Raw genomic sequence first — 15,718 nt, 5'->3', positions numbered from 1 at the left:
CACTTTTACCACTTTCATCAGTACATAGCGTGCTTATGTATAATAACATAGACTTGTGTGTGTGTATATATATATATATATATATATATATGTATATATATATATATACCTAATACATATACTGCTCAAAAAAATAAAGGGAACACTTAAAAAACAGAATATAACTCCAAGTAAATGAAACTTCTGTGAAATCAAACTGTCCACTTAGGAAGCAACACTGTTTGACAATCAATTTCACGTGCTGTTGTGCAAATGGAATAGACAACAGATGGAAATTATTGGCAATTATCAAGACACCCTCAATAAAGGAGTGGTTCTGCAGGTGGGGACCACAGACCACATCTCAGTCCCAATGCTTTCTGGCTGATGTTTTGGTCACTTTCGAATGTTGGTTGTGCTTTCACACTCGTGGTAGCATGAGACGGACTCTAAAACCCACACAAGTGGCTCAAGTAGTTCAGCTCATCCAGGATGGCACATCAAGGCGAGCTGTGGCAAGAAGGTTTGCTGTGTCTGTCAGCGTAGTGTCCAGAGGCTGGAGGCGCAACAAGGAGACAGGCCAGTACAGCAGGAGACGTGGAGGGGGCCGTAGGAGGGCAACAACCCTGCAGCAGGACCGCTACCTCAGCCTTTGTGCAAGGAGGAAAAGGAGGAGCACTGCCAGAGCCCTGCAAAGTGACCTCCAGCAGGCCACAAATGTGCATGTGTTTGCACAAACGGTTAGAAACCGACTCCATGAGGATGGTCTGAGTGCCCGATGTCCACAGATGGGGGTTGTGCTCACAGCCCAACACCGTGCAGGATGGCATTTGCCACAGAACACCAGGATTGGCAAATTCGCCACTGGAGCCCTGTGCTCTTCACAGATGAAAGCAGGTTTACACTGAGCACATGTGACAGAGTCTGGAGATGCCGTGGAGAGCGATCTGCTGCCTGCAACATCCTTCAGCAAGACCGGTATGGCAGTGGGTCAGTAATGGTGTGGGGTGGCATTTCTTTGGAGGGCCGCACAGCCCTCCTTGTGCTCACCAGAGGTAGCCAGACTGCCATTAGGTACCGAGAAGAGATCCTCAGACCCCTTGTGAGACCATATGCTGGTGCGGGTGGCCCTGGGTTCCTCCTAATGCAGGGCAATGCCAGACCTCATGTGGCTGGAGTGTGTCAGCAGTTCCAGCAAGATGAAGGCATTGAAGCTATGGACTGGCCCGCCCATTCCCCAGACCTGAATACGATTGAACACATCTGGGACATCATGTCTCGCACCATCCACCAATGTCACATTGCACCACAGACTGTCCAGGAGTTGGCAGATGCTTTAGTCCAGGTCTGGGAGAAGATCCCTCAGGAGACCATCCGCCGCCTCATCAGGAGCATGCCCAGGCGTTGTATGGAGGTCACACAGGCACGTGGAGGCAACGCACACACAACTGAACATCATTTGTTTGTCTTGAGGCATTTCCACTGAAGTTGGATCAGCCTGTAACTTCATTTTCCACTTTGATTTTGAGCATCATTCCAAATCCAGACCTCCATGGGATATTCATTTTGATTACATTGATCATTTTTATGTTTTATTGTCCTCGACATATTCCACTATGTAATGAATAAAGATTTGCAACTGAAATATTTCATTCAGTGATATCTAGGATGTGAGATGTTAGTGTTCCCCTTATTTTTTTGAGCAGTGTGTGTGCATGTATGTGTGCATATGTGTGTGTGTGTATATATATATGTGTGTGTGAATATATACATAGGTTATATATATATATATATATATATATATATATATATTATACATTTATTTCATTACATGTATTCTACATTTTCTGTGATAAGACCAGAATATTATGTATTAACGAGGAAAAGATTAGTGCACTTTTTTTACCCTGTAAATTATTTTAATAGAATTCGACTGTCCCCAACGTCCTCCTATTGATATTACATAGTGAAACAAAAAATATTTATATATATTTTCAGATCCGGAAGCTCCTTACTGCTGGACAGAAGATGACATAGCTGACCTTTATGATCAAACGACTGTTATCCTGGCTGCTGACGGTAAAATCTTATTTTAGTTGCCAGAGGACAGAGATGTGTTTGTGACTTGCTATTTACTGTAGAGTTTAATGTCCCTTCCTTTAATTGCCTCCTTGTGGTCATGTGTCCTCTTTAGCATCTGTAAATATAGGGTAGGTCATCTCAGCAGCTGATAGATTTTATCCCGATTGAAAGTTGAGGTCCGTCTTGAATAATGTGTTTTTATTCTATTTACCAAAGACTGTCAAATTGCTTTTTTTTCAGCAGAAATAATCAATACAAATAGCAAAAAAAATTAAAACTAAGAAATAAAATAAGAGTTGGTAACAAATTTGATAAAACTGAGGAACAATGTAACGACTGTCAGATTGGAAGCTTTGGCCCAGATCCAACAAGACCGGTGATTTTCTCACTAGTCTTTACGAGAGAGTGTGCAGAAGTTGAACCAAGGATAGAGAACCTTTTTTCTGCCAAAGGCTATTTGGATATTTATACCATCAATCTGGGGCCGCACAAAATTATTAGCTTAAAAATTATCTTGCTATATTTGTTGACACATTTAATTAACACACCTCTGGTGTGATGGCTGGAACTGCTTCTCTTTGGTGAGGTGTGTGATGTTAGGCGGCATGAATGATGTTGCTACTCACAACTGCTTTTCCAGGTTTGCATTGGTGTGAAACGTAGTTGACTCGTTGCAGTGGTAAGTTTGAAAAGAACTGCTCACAGCAGTAAGTTTTTTTCCCAACACAGAGGTTTACTACACTGCATGTCTCCTCAATGTAGGAAATTCATTACTGATCATTTAGTCTGTATAGCACTCAAGCTATGGGAGGTCTGCAGTATACATCACATAGGAGACACAGACTGCTATATATACACATCAGATAGGAGACACTGAGACTGCTGTATGTATATCATACATGAGACACTGTGACTGCTGACTACATTACATAGAGGACACCGAGACAGCTTTGTACATAACATAAAAGTGATCAATACTGCTATACACATCACATAGTATACACTGGGACTCTGCTGTATACATCACACTGGATAGTCCAGGACTCTGTTGCATATATCACAAAGCAGACATGGAGATTGCTGAATATACAGTTGTGTGAAAATGTGTTTGCCCCCATCCTGATTTCCTATTCTTTTGCATGTTTTTCGCACTTTAATGTTTCAGATCACCAAACAAATTTAAATATTCGACAAAGATAACACAAGTAAACACAAAATACAGTATTAAAGGAAGGTCATTACTATTAAGTGAAAAACAAATCCAAACCTACAGGGCCTTGTGGGAAAGCGTGATTGCCCTCTCCCCCTTAATTTATCTTTTAACTGTGGTATATCACATGTTTGGGAAGCTGAGTTCAAATTCCCTAGTCGCAAGCAGGCCAGATTACTGCCACACCTGTTCTCAATCAAGAAATCACTTAAATAGGACCTGCCTGACAAAGTGAAGTTAACCAAAAGATTCTAAAAAGCTAGACATCATTCTGCGATCCAAAGAAATTCTGGAATAAATGAGAAACCAATTCATTGAGATCTATTATTCTGAAAAGTTTATGAAGCCATTTCTAAAGCTTTGGGACTCCAGCGAACCACAGTGAGAGCCATTATTCTTAAATATCGAAAACATGGAAAACACTGGTGAACCTTCTCAGGAGTGGGCAGCTGACCAAAATTACCCCAAGAGGTCACCAAAGACCCCACAACAACATTGAAAGAACTGCAGGCCTCAATTGCCTCTGTTAAGATCAGTGTTCATGACTCCCATCATAAGAAGGAGACTGGACAAAAATCACCTGCATGGCAGAGTTCTAAGCCAAAAACCACTGTTGAGCAGTAAGAACATAAAGGCTCATCTCAGGTTTGCCAGAAATTCCCAAGACTTTGGGGAGAATGTTCTGTGGACTGACAAGGCAAAAGTTGAACATTTTGGAAGGTGTATGCCCCTTACATCTGGCTTAGAATTAACACAACATTTCAGAAGAGGAACATCATACCAACAGTAAAATGTGGTGGTAATGTGATGCTCACGCTGACATCTGTACAAATTGGTCCGATCACGGATCTCTAATGCACGGACTGTCTATGGCTCTTCAACTTGAGCGTGACAACTTCAAATATTTCAATTAGGCTGTGGAGCTCAGGTCAGTAGAGCCGCAGAAAGTCTGTGCATTGTGGTCTGAGAAAAGATCAATTTGCACAAACTTCTGAATGAGCCCTAATAGTGGAGACTAGTGTCCATTCCTGTAGTGTCTTTTAAATATACAGGTCAGAATCCGACGCCTAGTGTTAGGCCTTTGTTTGACAGGAAAATTTATTTTATAATGAAACAGCAAAAGAAACGGAGGCCTTAATTCCAGTGTAGTTCAACTTATTTTCTCAATATAGTTTTCAAAAAATAATTTTTATTTAGCTGAACTGTGAGCTGAACACTTTGCGTATTGAGAAAAAGCTGTCAACCAGCAGCAGGTTGGCTGGAGAGGCCATGTCAGCTAATAAATAAAGCTGATTGCTGCGTATATGTACATCTTTTAGAGGACTACTGGGCTTGGCACATATTATCTCTGAAAACCAGAGATGACATGAAAATAAGCAAGTGACCCAGCGCTGAAATCTCACAATCTACCTAATAGCCTAAGCAAACAAAGGTATCCAGCCTTTTGGTTATAAAACTACACCAATTTGTCAGTACAGCTTAAAAGGTTCCATATTTATTAAAAATATTAGAGCAATGCAAAAACTGTTGCGTTTCCGACATGACCTGTTCTTAGCCATGGAATGTAGTGGAATAGCCTACCTTTCTGTTTTCACTAGAGTTTTCATTTCAGTTATAGATAGGGCTGTGGAGTCGGGAAGCCAAACCACTGACTCTAACTCTGACAACAACTCCTCAATTTCCCTGACTTCCAACCCCACAACCCTGGTTCTAGATCTTATCACTTTCAATTTTAAATTGATCCTTAACGGTGGACTCCTCATTTAGGGTCTTTACATTTTGTTTTGTATTTTGCTTATTTGTTTACCCAAACACATAGCAATTACATTTTTATCTTTCAGTATTCTATGATGATGACCTCACAGACGCACTGTTCAAGACTCTTTATCGCATCACCCATGCACTAACAAGACTTTGCACTATTTATTTGTCTATTGAGAGAAGGTAAGAATTACCATATATACTCGAGTATAAGCCGACCCGAGTATAAGCTGAGGCACCAAATTTTGCCATGAAAAACTGGGTAAACTTATTGACTTGAGTATAAGCCGGGTATGCATTGTCCCCTCATCCCTATCCTTGTATGCATGGCCACCTCATCCCTATCCTTGTATGCATGGCTCCCCCGTCCCTGTATGCATTGCTCCACGGTCCCTGTCCTGGTATGCATGGCTCCTCGGTCCCTTTCCTGGTATGTATTGTCCCCTCATCCCTGTCCTGGTATGCATGGCTCCCCGGTCCCCGTCTTGGTATGCATGGCTCCCCGGTCCCTGTCTTGGTATGCATGGCTCCTCGGTCCCTTTCCTGGTATGCATTGTCCCCTCATCCCTGCCTGGTATGCATGGCTCCCCGGTCCCTGTCCTGGTATGCATGGCTCCACGGTCCTTGTCCTGGTATGCATGGCTCCTCGGTCCCTTTCCTGGTATGCATTGTCCCCTCATCCCTGTCCTGGTATGCATGGCTCCCCAGTCCCTGTCCTGGTATGCATGGCTCCCTGTCTTGGTATGCATGGCTCCCCGGTCCTTGTCCTGGTATGCATGGCTCCCCGGTCCCTGTCCTGGTATGTGTGGCTCCCCGGTCCCTGTCCTGGTATGCATGGTTCTTATTAACAAAAAAAAATCACAAACCTCCTACTCACCTTCCTGTGCGCCCTCGCAGCATCTCATTCCAGCGCCAGCAGCTTTTCCTGCGCTGTGCAATCATGTAGCCCCGCTCATTAAGGTAATGAATATTCACTCCACGCCTATGGGAGTTGAGATGCGTGCATATTCATAACCTTAATGAGCGGGGCCACGTGATCGCTCGGTACAGGAAGAGCTGCTGGTGCTGGAAGGAAGGAGATGCAGCGAGGGCGCGCAGGAAAGTGAGTAGGATGTGTGCTGGAAGCCGACGGCTGCAGGTGACACCGTACGATTTTACAGGAGACAATTGACTCGTGTATAAGCCGAGGGGGGGTGTTTTCAGCACAAAAAATGTGACGAAAAACTCGGTTTATACACGAGTATATACGGTATGTTTAAAGTGTATCTGTCATCTGGATGAAGATGTAATATAACTGCAAAATTTTATAACATTTAATACCTGGGAGATTCTTACACTGATTCTCCCACTTGTTCTTAAGCCTCTCCCAAACGCCTATACACTGGAACCAATTTCTCTTTAGTATATGGAGCTGTGTTGGCTGAGCTGACGCCAAAAGGTTTTCCTGACTTCCTTTCCCTTAAATACCACTATGCTTTGCATTACATCGGTGCATCGCATATTCATTTATCTGTACTTCCTTTATATATATTGTGAGGCAGTGGCTGGTATTATATGTGAGGGTCACTATGTATCCCCCAGGATGCACATAGAAGAGTATTAAGGCCGCTGGAGTGCATTGCAGTCACAGACATAGCTGTGGTGCCAATGCACAATAAAAGTAAGTTTGATCTTGGAAAAGCTATTTTCCCAAGGCAGATTTAAGAAAACCTGGCATGGGCTTTTATTTTTGGAGTGAACTACAGGATGGTAGTTGGGCTGTTTGCTCCCTCCAGGCCGGGTCTTACAAGTGGCCCATGGCCACAGATTCCATTTATAAACCCTGCAGTAAAGGGTTTGAGTGTGTCAGTGTTTGTAGGTGGCTCTACAATAGTCGGCGTGTGTGAGGTAACATAGAGCCAAGAGAAGCGAACGCCTGGCATCAGTGTCTCACGATGGTGCAGTCGCCCATGGCAACTGGTCTCGGATACGGACTGTTTTGACGCCCCGGCTGCGAACCTGAGGATACCGTGTGCTCTTTGTTTTGTGAGGTTTGGACATTAAAATAAGTTTGCTTTGAACTTTTTCTGAGACATTGCCTCATTGCGTCCCCTCACTCTCCTGCAATGCGGTGTGCACTCAGACACATCACGAGACGAAGGCATCCGAGGAGAATGGCATCACCAGTAAGGAGGAGGCAGTCTTAACCTTGTCATGGCTCGTCGTCGTCCTCCTCCTCCACCTCGCCCTGCTCATGGCTGTCTGCTATACCCGGCACTAATGCGCTGAGGAAGCAGACAGCTACGAGCCACATAGCAGGGGCCTGCAAGCAACATGTGGTCGGGGACCCCTTTTTTAGATTATACTTGATATTTTTTATTTTTCCCCTTTTTCATTATTCTTACAGGCTATACTAGAAATGAAAAATGCTTTTCTAAGTTTTATTTCTAGTACTACTTAAAGCAAATGTTCACCTGTGAATAGCAATTTTAGCAGGTTAGATCTATTTTCATAAACAGTTAAGAACCTTTATAAATACATTGCTTTACTCCTCTTATCATTTTAATATACAAGAAGGCTCTTCAAAAAGGAAGAGGAAAAGGACTGTAGTGCCATATATTGGAGGCAGAAATCCTAGAAGTCAATATCAGCCCTCTAAAGGTCCTTGTCATGTGACTTAGAATAGGATGTCAAATCATAAGTTTAATTTGCAGACGTGTTTCGGGGCTTTTGCCCTCCATCAGTGAGAAGCAAGAGAACTAGTAGGGATGGCCGTTGACCAGGGATGTCAGGGGTAAAGCTTCTCATTGTGAGGAGTACCAAGATGGCTTGGTAAGACATATTGTAATGCAATGGTCTCATGCTAATCTTCAGAGACACTACTGTTCTCTGCCTCTCTGAAGAGGCTATTTCCATTTTTAAATTCTCAGGGGAGCAATGCTTGCTTTATAAATCTCCCAACACCAGCTTGGCACTCTCCACAAGGAGAAACTTTATACCTCCTCGTTTTGATCTGCAGCCTTTATAATACTCCAAAACTGCTTTCTATATTCTGCGGACTTCAGAGCGCAAATCTCAAGGAATTCTTGCTGACAGATTGTCATTTGGGTGTAAAGCTCCATCTTTACCACATTCACTGTAAGGTTGACAGACACTGAAAATTTACCCTACTACTTTTTGTTAACTTCGCTGCGATTTTATACAGCATGCAGCTTGTTTCTGCTGACATCAAGCAGAATTATGAATGAAGCTCTGCAGTGTACTCTCATCGGAATAAAAGCATTAAAAGCTAATTACCATTTTATGTAGATTTTTGTATGTTCTGTTCAAAGGTTGACATAACCTTTATGGTTTGGGCTGGATTTCTCATTAGGTAATAGGCTTGGACTTAAAGGCAGCTCCTTCACAGTTCAATAACACTGGCCAACAGTGAAAATGTTTCTGAAATGAAAATAGCTGGTTTGTAATAATTTTAGCATCCTAAAAACGAATATGTTACTTAAAAATCATTATTAGCTCTTGTTGCTGAGATACAGGTCATTTAAGATTATTATGCAGGAAAATAGGGAAATTTTGAATTTTCAACAAATGTGTATTGGTAAACCTGATTACAGACCTGTTGAACCAATGTCAGCCATTTTATAAATTGTGTCTGCATAGTTTGTACTAATTGAAGTCTCTTTCTCTTGTTGCAGTAATTTTGTGGAGAGAATTTACACTTTGAAAATGCCTCGTAAATGTGCAAATATTGTTAACAATTTTTGTTACGTGTGTGGTTATGTGACATTTGCCAACCAAAGAAGACCAATTACTCCACTTGTGAAGACTGCTTACCATCATTACTTTGCTTATACGTGGCACTTAAATACGTGGCACTTATACGTGGCACTTAAATACGTGGCACTTATATACGTGGCATTTTGAGACCTATAATTTTTCCACATTTTGGTCCACAGAGTCATGTGAGGTCTTGTTTTTTGCGGGACGAGTTGACGTTTTTATTGGTAACATTTTCGGACACGTGACCATTTTTTATCACTTTTTATTCCGTTTTTTGTGAGGCAGAATAACCAAAAACCAGCTATTCATGAATTTCTTTATACCGTTCTGCGTTTGGTAAAATTGATAAAGCAGTTTTATTCGTCGGGTCAGTACGATTACAGCGATACCTCATTTATATCATTTTTTAATGTTTTGGCGCTTTTATACGATAAAAACTATTTTATAGAAAAAATAATTATTTTGGCATCGCTTTATTCTGAGGACTATAACTTTTTTATTTTTTTGCTGATGATGCTGTATGGCGGCTTGTTTTTTGCGGGACAAGATGACGTTTTCAGCGGTACCATGGTTATTTATATCCATCTTTTTGATCGCGTGTTATTCCACTTTTTGTTCGGCGGTATGGTAATAAAGCGTTGTTTTTTGCCTCGTTTTTTTTTTTTTTTTCTTACGGTGTTTACTGAAGGGGTTAACTAGTGGGACAGTTTTATAGGTTGGGTCGTTACGGACGCGGCGATACTAAATATGTGTACTGTACTGTGCAATTTATACTCTTGTAATGAATTCTTCTCGCTACCTACAGCACATACTTCCATGGCGTGTATCTAAAAAACGAGAGCTAATTAAACAATTCTGTGGGTATATTTGAGTTTCTCGACCCAAAATTAGTAATATTTGCCTATTTTCATCAAAGAAACATAAAAAAAGTTGTTTTTTGTTGGCCTGTGTCAATGTCAAACTGATGTTGGCTAAAACGTGTACCGGTAAATTTAGCAGTTTTTCCAAATGAATGACTTCTGTGGATAGACTCCAGAATCTGTTTGGGCGGCAGAGCAGACATTGCAGCTGTCTCTGCTGTAATTGTGTTTTGCGGTGGAAGAGCGCATGGCTACTAAATGGGTCCTGGTGTAGGGCTCTGTCTTGTAGTGAGACCATTACTGCTGAATTCTTCTCCACAACAGAAACCTGCATGATAGTAACTCGTCAGCGATAGTTACTGTGAAATGTTGTCAATTTATTGTATGGTACATCATGTCCATTTCACATTGTAATTTTTACACTACAAATTAACCCAAGTGCTCTTAATCTTCTGGGGCTTGGTTCTAGGCTTTAACCATGTCCCATTGTAAAGAGTTAAAGCTCCTGCAGTCTGACAGGTCCCTGGCTGTCAGACACAGCTGCGAGCCTTGGGGGAGAGGATAGAAGCGGTTTATCACTCAGTGAGCTCTTCTATAGGACCTTGCAGTCACGCGATTGCCGGATCTCGGTCCAACATAACATGGCTGCTAGAACCTAGGAGACCCAGATCATCTCTACCAGTGACTATGACTCTAGTGAGCTGTTTCCCCTGGAACTGGGACTCCTATGGATGCCCCAGTGGAAAAAGTGAACACTAAAGAAAAAAAATGTGTTCCCTAGAGATCTTTTGGGGGATAAATTGTGTAAAACATTTTTTATCTGTGTGATTTATTTATAAATATTTGCAATGCAGACATAGAAAAAAAAGCTATGCTGAATTAATTCTCAAGGTAATTATGGTTTTGTGGATGCCTATGATGTCTAGGTTTTATTCTGTTATATGTATGTTAGTAAAAAATCAGAATTTTTTTTTTAAGTAGTTAAAAATAAAATACATGATTCTTATAGATGGGGTACTCCCTTAGTTTTGTTTGTCACTGGCACTGACTAATTATGGTCTTTCTGATGAGAAATGGGGGAATATTTTCTGTTTTGCTTCTTTTTGTCACAGTTTCATCGTTCACTATGACGCTGTGAATGACATCTCAGCCACTCTCTAGGATCTGGAGTGCGCTGGACTGTCAGTATGGTGAGTGACAGCTTAGTCGTCCATTCGCAGGCTGGGGCATACTGGGCTGTCAGTATTTTGATTCACAGCCCTGCTACACATTATGGCCTAGCCTGAAGGCTTTCTTCCAGATGTCTCACATTCTTTATAATTTATTAGCTATTTAGCTGGCTATGACCAGACCATTGTCAGCTTTGCTCAGTGGTGTGCGCGCTCACTGCCCTGTGTCTGATTTCATGATTAGTGATGAGCGAATATACTCGTTACTCGAGATTTCTTGAGCATGTTCGGGGGTCCTCCGAGTATTTTTTAGTGCTCGGAGTTTTAGTTTTTCTTGCCGCAGCTGAATGATTTACATCTGTTATCCAGCTTAAGTACATGTGGGGATTCCCTAGCAACCAGGCAACCCCCACATGTACGATGTAAATCATTCAGCTGCGGCAAGAAAAACGAAAACTCCGAGCACTAAAAAAATACTCTGAAGACACCCGAGCATGCTCGAGAAATCTCAAGTAACGAGTATATTCGCTCATCACTATTCCTGATCTTTGTTGCCGGACCTTAGATTTGCCTTGACTATTCTTGTGTATTTTCCCTTTTGCTCTTGACGCTCTCTGAGCTCAGGTACCTGACCCCGCTCTTGGCCTCTAACTATCTGTTTTGCTTATCCCTTTATCCTGATGTGGACTTGGCCACGCCTTTGTCTTGTCCCTATGTACTACTAGCCCTCCTGGTATCTGACCTTGGACAGCCTAAATATGCCGTCTCACAGCTTGTCCGTGAGTAGTGACTCAGCGTCACATTTTTATTATTTTATTTTATATAGTTTCTTGTATGTTTTGGAAAATAAAAAAAAATGAAAATGAAAACAAATGTGTTTTTTTTCCGTAAGATATTTTGCTAGGTGCATATAACAAGAAAATTTTTTTACACGTAATAGGTAATATTTGCAAACAAAAATTTTGGAAATTACATAGTAATCCTCAAAAGCCGTGCTAAGATAATAATTCAAGTTGTCTCACATAAAACAGCACCTTATACAACCATGTTTGAGAAAAAAACAAAAGGCTGCTAAAAAAAAGTGAAGGAAAAAAAAACAAATTTGGACTGCCAGTATGGCCCATTAAGGCTTGGTCACAAAAGGGTTCAATAATGGAACTGTAAAACACCTGGTTAGTGTCAGTGAGGATCGATATGGTGGCACAGCGTAATAGCGTCTTGTATTTTCTGGTCTTGTGTGACATGAATGCTCCACTGGGTTCAGAAAGAAATAGCTCTCCCTGGTGTTATGTCCTGATAGCCGGATAAATGTCCATTGAAGTCATTAAGGCATGTAAAGTAGGAACTGTTCAGTCGGAAAATGCGCAGAAACACTAATATGAAGGGTCAACATGCACACGAAAAGCTTCATAAAAACTGGCTGCAGGTCAACAGCATGAAACATTGCCATCACATTTCTATAAATTATTATTAATGCAAATATTTATTAAACTGCGTGCCAGAGGAAGTCGCTTGCTGATCTCATGGTCTGTATTCTGGTGGCACCATTTGCTTTGACTGCTGAGGTTTGGAAAGATATAGAAAAACGTCCACAGCGATAGCTAATATCACTGAATTGAGAAAATCTGAAACTTTGCAGTAGTTATCTGGTAACGTCATAGTAGGGGAATAGCACCTGCAGTATAATACCATTATGCCCAAGAGCAACGCGGAGCACAAATCACTAATTCAGACACAATACCAACAATGTATCTGTATATACCAGATCCAGCATGGAGAAGAACTGTCGGCACCTCTCCTAGATTTACCTTGCCCAGACTTCAATCATTCCCTTGTGACTGATGCCAAGAAAGATAACCATTTACCTTGATCAACTGATTTTTTTTATTATCTTTCAGATGACAAGATGGCCTAGTAACAAGCTGTAAAATTGTGCTCCTATATCCATCATTGTTTCTCTTCACTGCATACTTGGGGGAATTTCCTCCACTGTGCAACACTTCTGTAATTTGTTTTATCCCATTACTGTGTAAGCCTTTCCTGTCGCATAAAGCTGTACATACACAGGAGACAACTGTACGTTCTTTTGGCAATTTGCTATCTCTCCTGACTCCCTCATGCACTTGAGCACTTGGCTTTGCTGAGCATTCAAGAAATCCACTGCCAGACTCCTCTGGTAATGGTTATTCCCTGAACACAAAAGGACCAGCTGTTGAAATTACAGCATCCGGATCCTTGTGTTCCCCAACATAATCTATCCGAGGAGTGTGTCCCAGGAACCATGTTTCTACATTATAATGCCAGGCCGCATGTTACTCATGCAACTGCGAGTACCTGTATGGCTTAGGCTGGTTTTACATTTGCGGTTGTGTCCACAGCGTTTGGATGCATACATCCGCATGCGTCTCGATTTCCTATAATTAACCTTGTAGACGCAGGTGCATGCGTTTGCCTGCGTTTGCTTACGCATGTGTATTTTGGCGATGTGCAGCTGGGCACGGCTGACGCACCATGTTAGAATTTTTGTGGCGGCAAATTTCCGCCGCCATACGCAGGCGGACGACTGCGGAAGGAATGCGTCAAATTAACGCATTACAGTCTATGGGAATGCATGCGTACGCAAGTGCTTACATTTGCTTGTGTTTGCATATACATACTTTGTTCTGAGTAAACATGTCTAGGAACTTGTTTGAAGCCACCCCCCAAGCAAAGGTTATAAAAGGAAGTGTGGGCAGTGGAAGTCCATTACTGTCAAGACTCTGGAAACGACACAACACTTGCAGCCTCAACTGTGGAAGACTCCTACAAAATATGAGTATACAAGCTATATGTCTGCCTGTCTGTTTTTCTCCCTGCAGTCTGTAATCATTTCTATCTTTCTTGCAGCATTCCTCATCATGTCTTAATCTGAAGATCAGAGCTCACACAGTGGACCGGAGACTGAAGTGAGTACATTTGCTGCTGATTGCTAAGTATTCGCTGTCACTGTTTTACACCTGTGGCAAAATATTTATTTTTATTTTTACAGAACCCTTCCAGTGCAGATGATCAGGAGCAGCAGACTCAGGCCCAAGCTCCGGTGGCAAGACCTCGTGTAAGTATTCTTGACTGTTTTTATTTATTCTTGACTGTTGTTGTTACTCTTGCCTTTTTTAATTTCTTCTTTACTGTTTTTGTGATGCTTGACTGTTTTTGTTTTAAGGGCAGAGACTCACTGCCGTTTTCCTTCTGAGATAATTGCATCGCACTGCACAGACTGACCGGCACCTCTCCTGCCACTAGCATGACAGCATGATGGATTACTATACAGCTGTCAAATTCAGGTCTGGAGAGCTGACAGCCAGTATGAGTTTTACAATGCGATTCTCACACGAGAAATACAGCAGTGTGTCTCTGTCCTAGTGTTTTATCTTTCTAACGTTTTTTTTTCATTTCTAGGTTCCACAACGTGAGGACTTTATTGACATCCTCATCACCCTGGTGCAGGAGTGAGTTTCGTTGTGGGACACCCGGGAGCAGCAGCACTCGGACACTGTGGTGATTCGGCGGCTGTGGACTGAGGTAGCCAAAGCGCTGATGGATGACTGGGACAAGGCCACGTCACGGATCAGAAAGGCTTTTTGTAAGTATTGCAGTGTGGTCTCCTGCGAGTTTGTTACATCACACACGGTTGTGGGATCCCTGCCTAAAGCGCATTGTTTAACAATTTTTTGTTTCCATATTCACAGTGATCAAACTCAAAACCCGTTGACGTTCGATGAAGGATCGCTTAAGCAAGGACCTGAGACAGGAGATCCAAGTTCGCAGTGGTGCTGCTGCAAGGCTCGGGAAATACAAATACCACCGGGTGCTGTCTTTCCTGAAGCCTGTCCTTGCTCAGAGAACGTAAGTATTTTTGTGTTGTATTCCATTGTGTTGTATTCCCTAATCTGAATTTTTCTATTCCACAGGAGTTGGCGCTTTTACAATTGTTATTTTTTGGTTGTAATGTTTTTCTTTTCTTTTCACAGAACCTTTAGCAGCACCCTCGAACCTGGATCTTCCTCTGGAGCAGTCCCTCATCAAACTGCCACGGACCAGTCCCAGCCATCCACCAGCGAAGCAGCAAGTGGGTCGGCGTCACAGGCTGGAGAACAGGCAGCTGGTCCTTCAGGTGTTCCCCTGTCTCAGTCCTCTGCCTTTTTTTTTTTTTTTGGGGGGGGGGCTCTTCCCGCCAGTGGCAGAAGGCCTCGGACAGGTCACTCATGCCCGAGTTTCTTTACTTGAGCTTGGTGTTCCAGAATAGCCTTAAGGCGCTGGGAGACTGGAAAGTGGTCTGACCCATATTAACACACTTTTCCAGGATGTCAACCAACGCCTTAACCGTCTGGAAGCCGACCTTCGAGAGACCAGCACACCATTTTTTTAATCAGATAGAGCGAGGCATGTCGGAACACCTTACTCATGATCTCCAGCTCAATGTGATGCAGGCCTGCAATGCTGCTAACTTTCAGGCTATGCAACAGACTCTGTACTACCACCAGGCACAGGTGGTATTTCCATCTGTGCCACCAATTACACACTTAACCTCCATACTGAGTTCTGCTGCATACCACTGTACGGCCACCACCATGCCCAGTCCTGCCGCACACCACTACACCGCCACCACCATGCCGCATGCTGCTACAAGCCACTGCACCACTCCAGTCCTGCTCCTGCACGGCTGTCCACTTTCACCAGCACTAGGCCGCCTACAGATTCAGCACGGCTGACCCCCGCCACCAGCACTAGGTTGCCTACAGATTCTGCATGGCTGCCCAACGCCACCAGCAGTAGGCCGCCTGAAGATCATGCACAGCTGCCCACCGCCACCACCACTAGGCCGCATGACGATCCTGCACGGCTGTCCACTTTCACCA

The 15,718-nt window shown here is 42.7% G+C and overlaps 1 protein-coding gene and 1 long non-coding RNA gene across 4 annotated transcripts in view; both read left to right on the top strand.

Moving 5' to 3' along the window:
• METTL22 (methyltransferase 22, Kin17 lysine) overlaps positions 1-15,718 on the top strand; it is a 256,306-nt gene that overhangs the window by 163,533 nt on the left and 77,055 nt on the right. For all 3 annotated transcript variants that reach the window (XM_077275255.1, XM_077275254.1, XM_077275253.1), the window contains 2 exons: positions 1,978-2,058; positions 5,113-5,215. In XM_077275255.1, coding sequence (XP_077131370.1) covers positions 1,978-2,058; positions 5,113-5,215 — 184 coding nt within the window. The remainder of the gene's footprint in view (positions 1-1,977; positions 2,059-5,112; positions 5,216-15,718) is intronic.
• Positions 13,593-14,974, top strand: LOC143784955 (uncharacterized). Its single transcript, XR_013217930.1, has 4 exons — positions 13,593-13,914; positions 14,259-14,442; positions 14,549-14,705; positions 14,831-14,974. It is a non-coding gene; the product is annotated as an uncharacterized LOC143784955 (long non-coding RNA).

The sequence above is a fragment of the Ranitomeya variabilis genome, chromosome 7 (genome assembly GCF_051348905.1).
Source record: "Ranitomeya variabilis isolate aRanVar5 chromosome 7, aRanVar5.hap1, whole genome shotgun sequence".
Lineage (NCBI taxonomy): Eukaryota > Metazoa > Chordata > Amphibia > Anura > Dendrobatidae > Ranitomeya > Ranitomeya variabilis.
The sequence above is the reverse complement of the archived record's forward strand: the minus strand, read 5'-3'. Positions and strand labels throughout refer to the sequence as shown.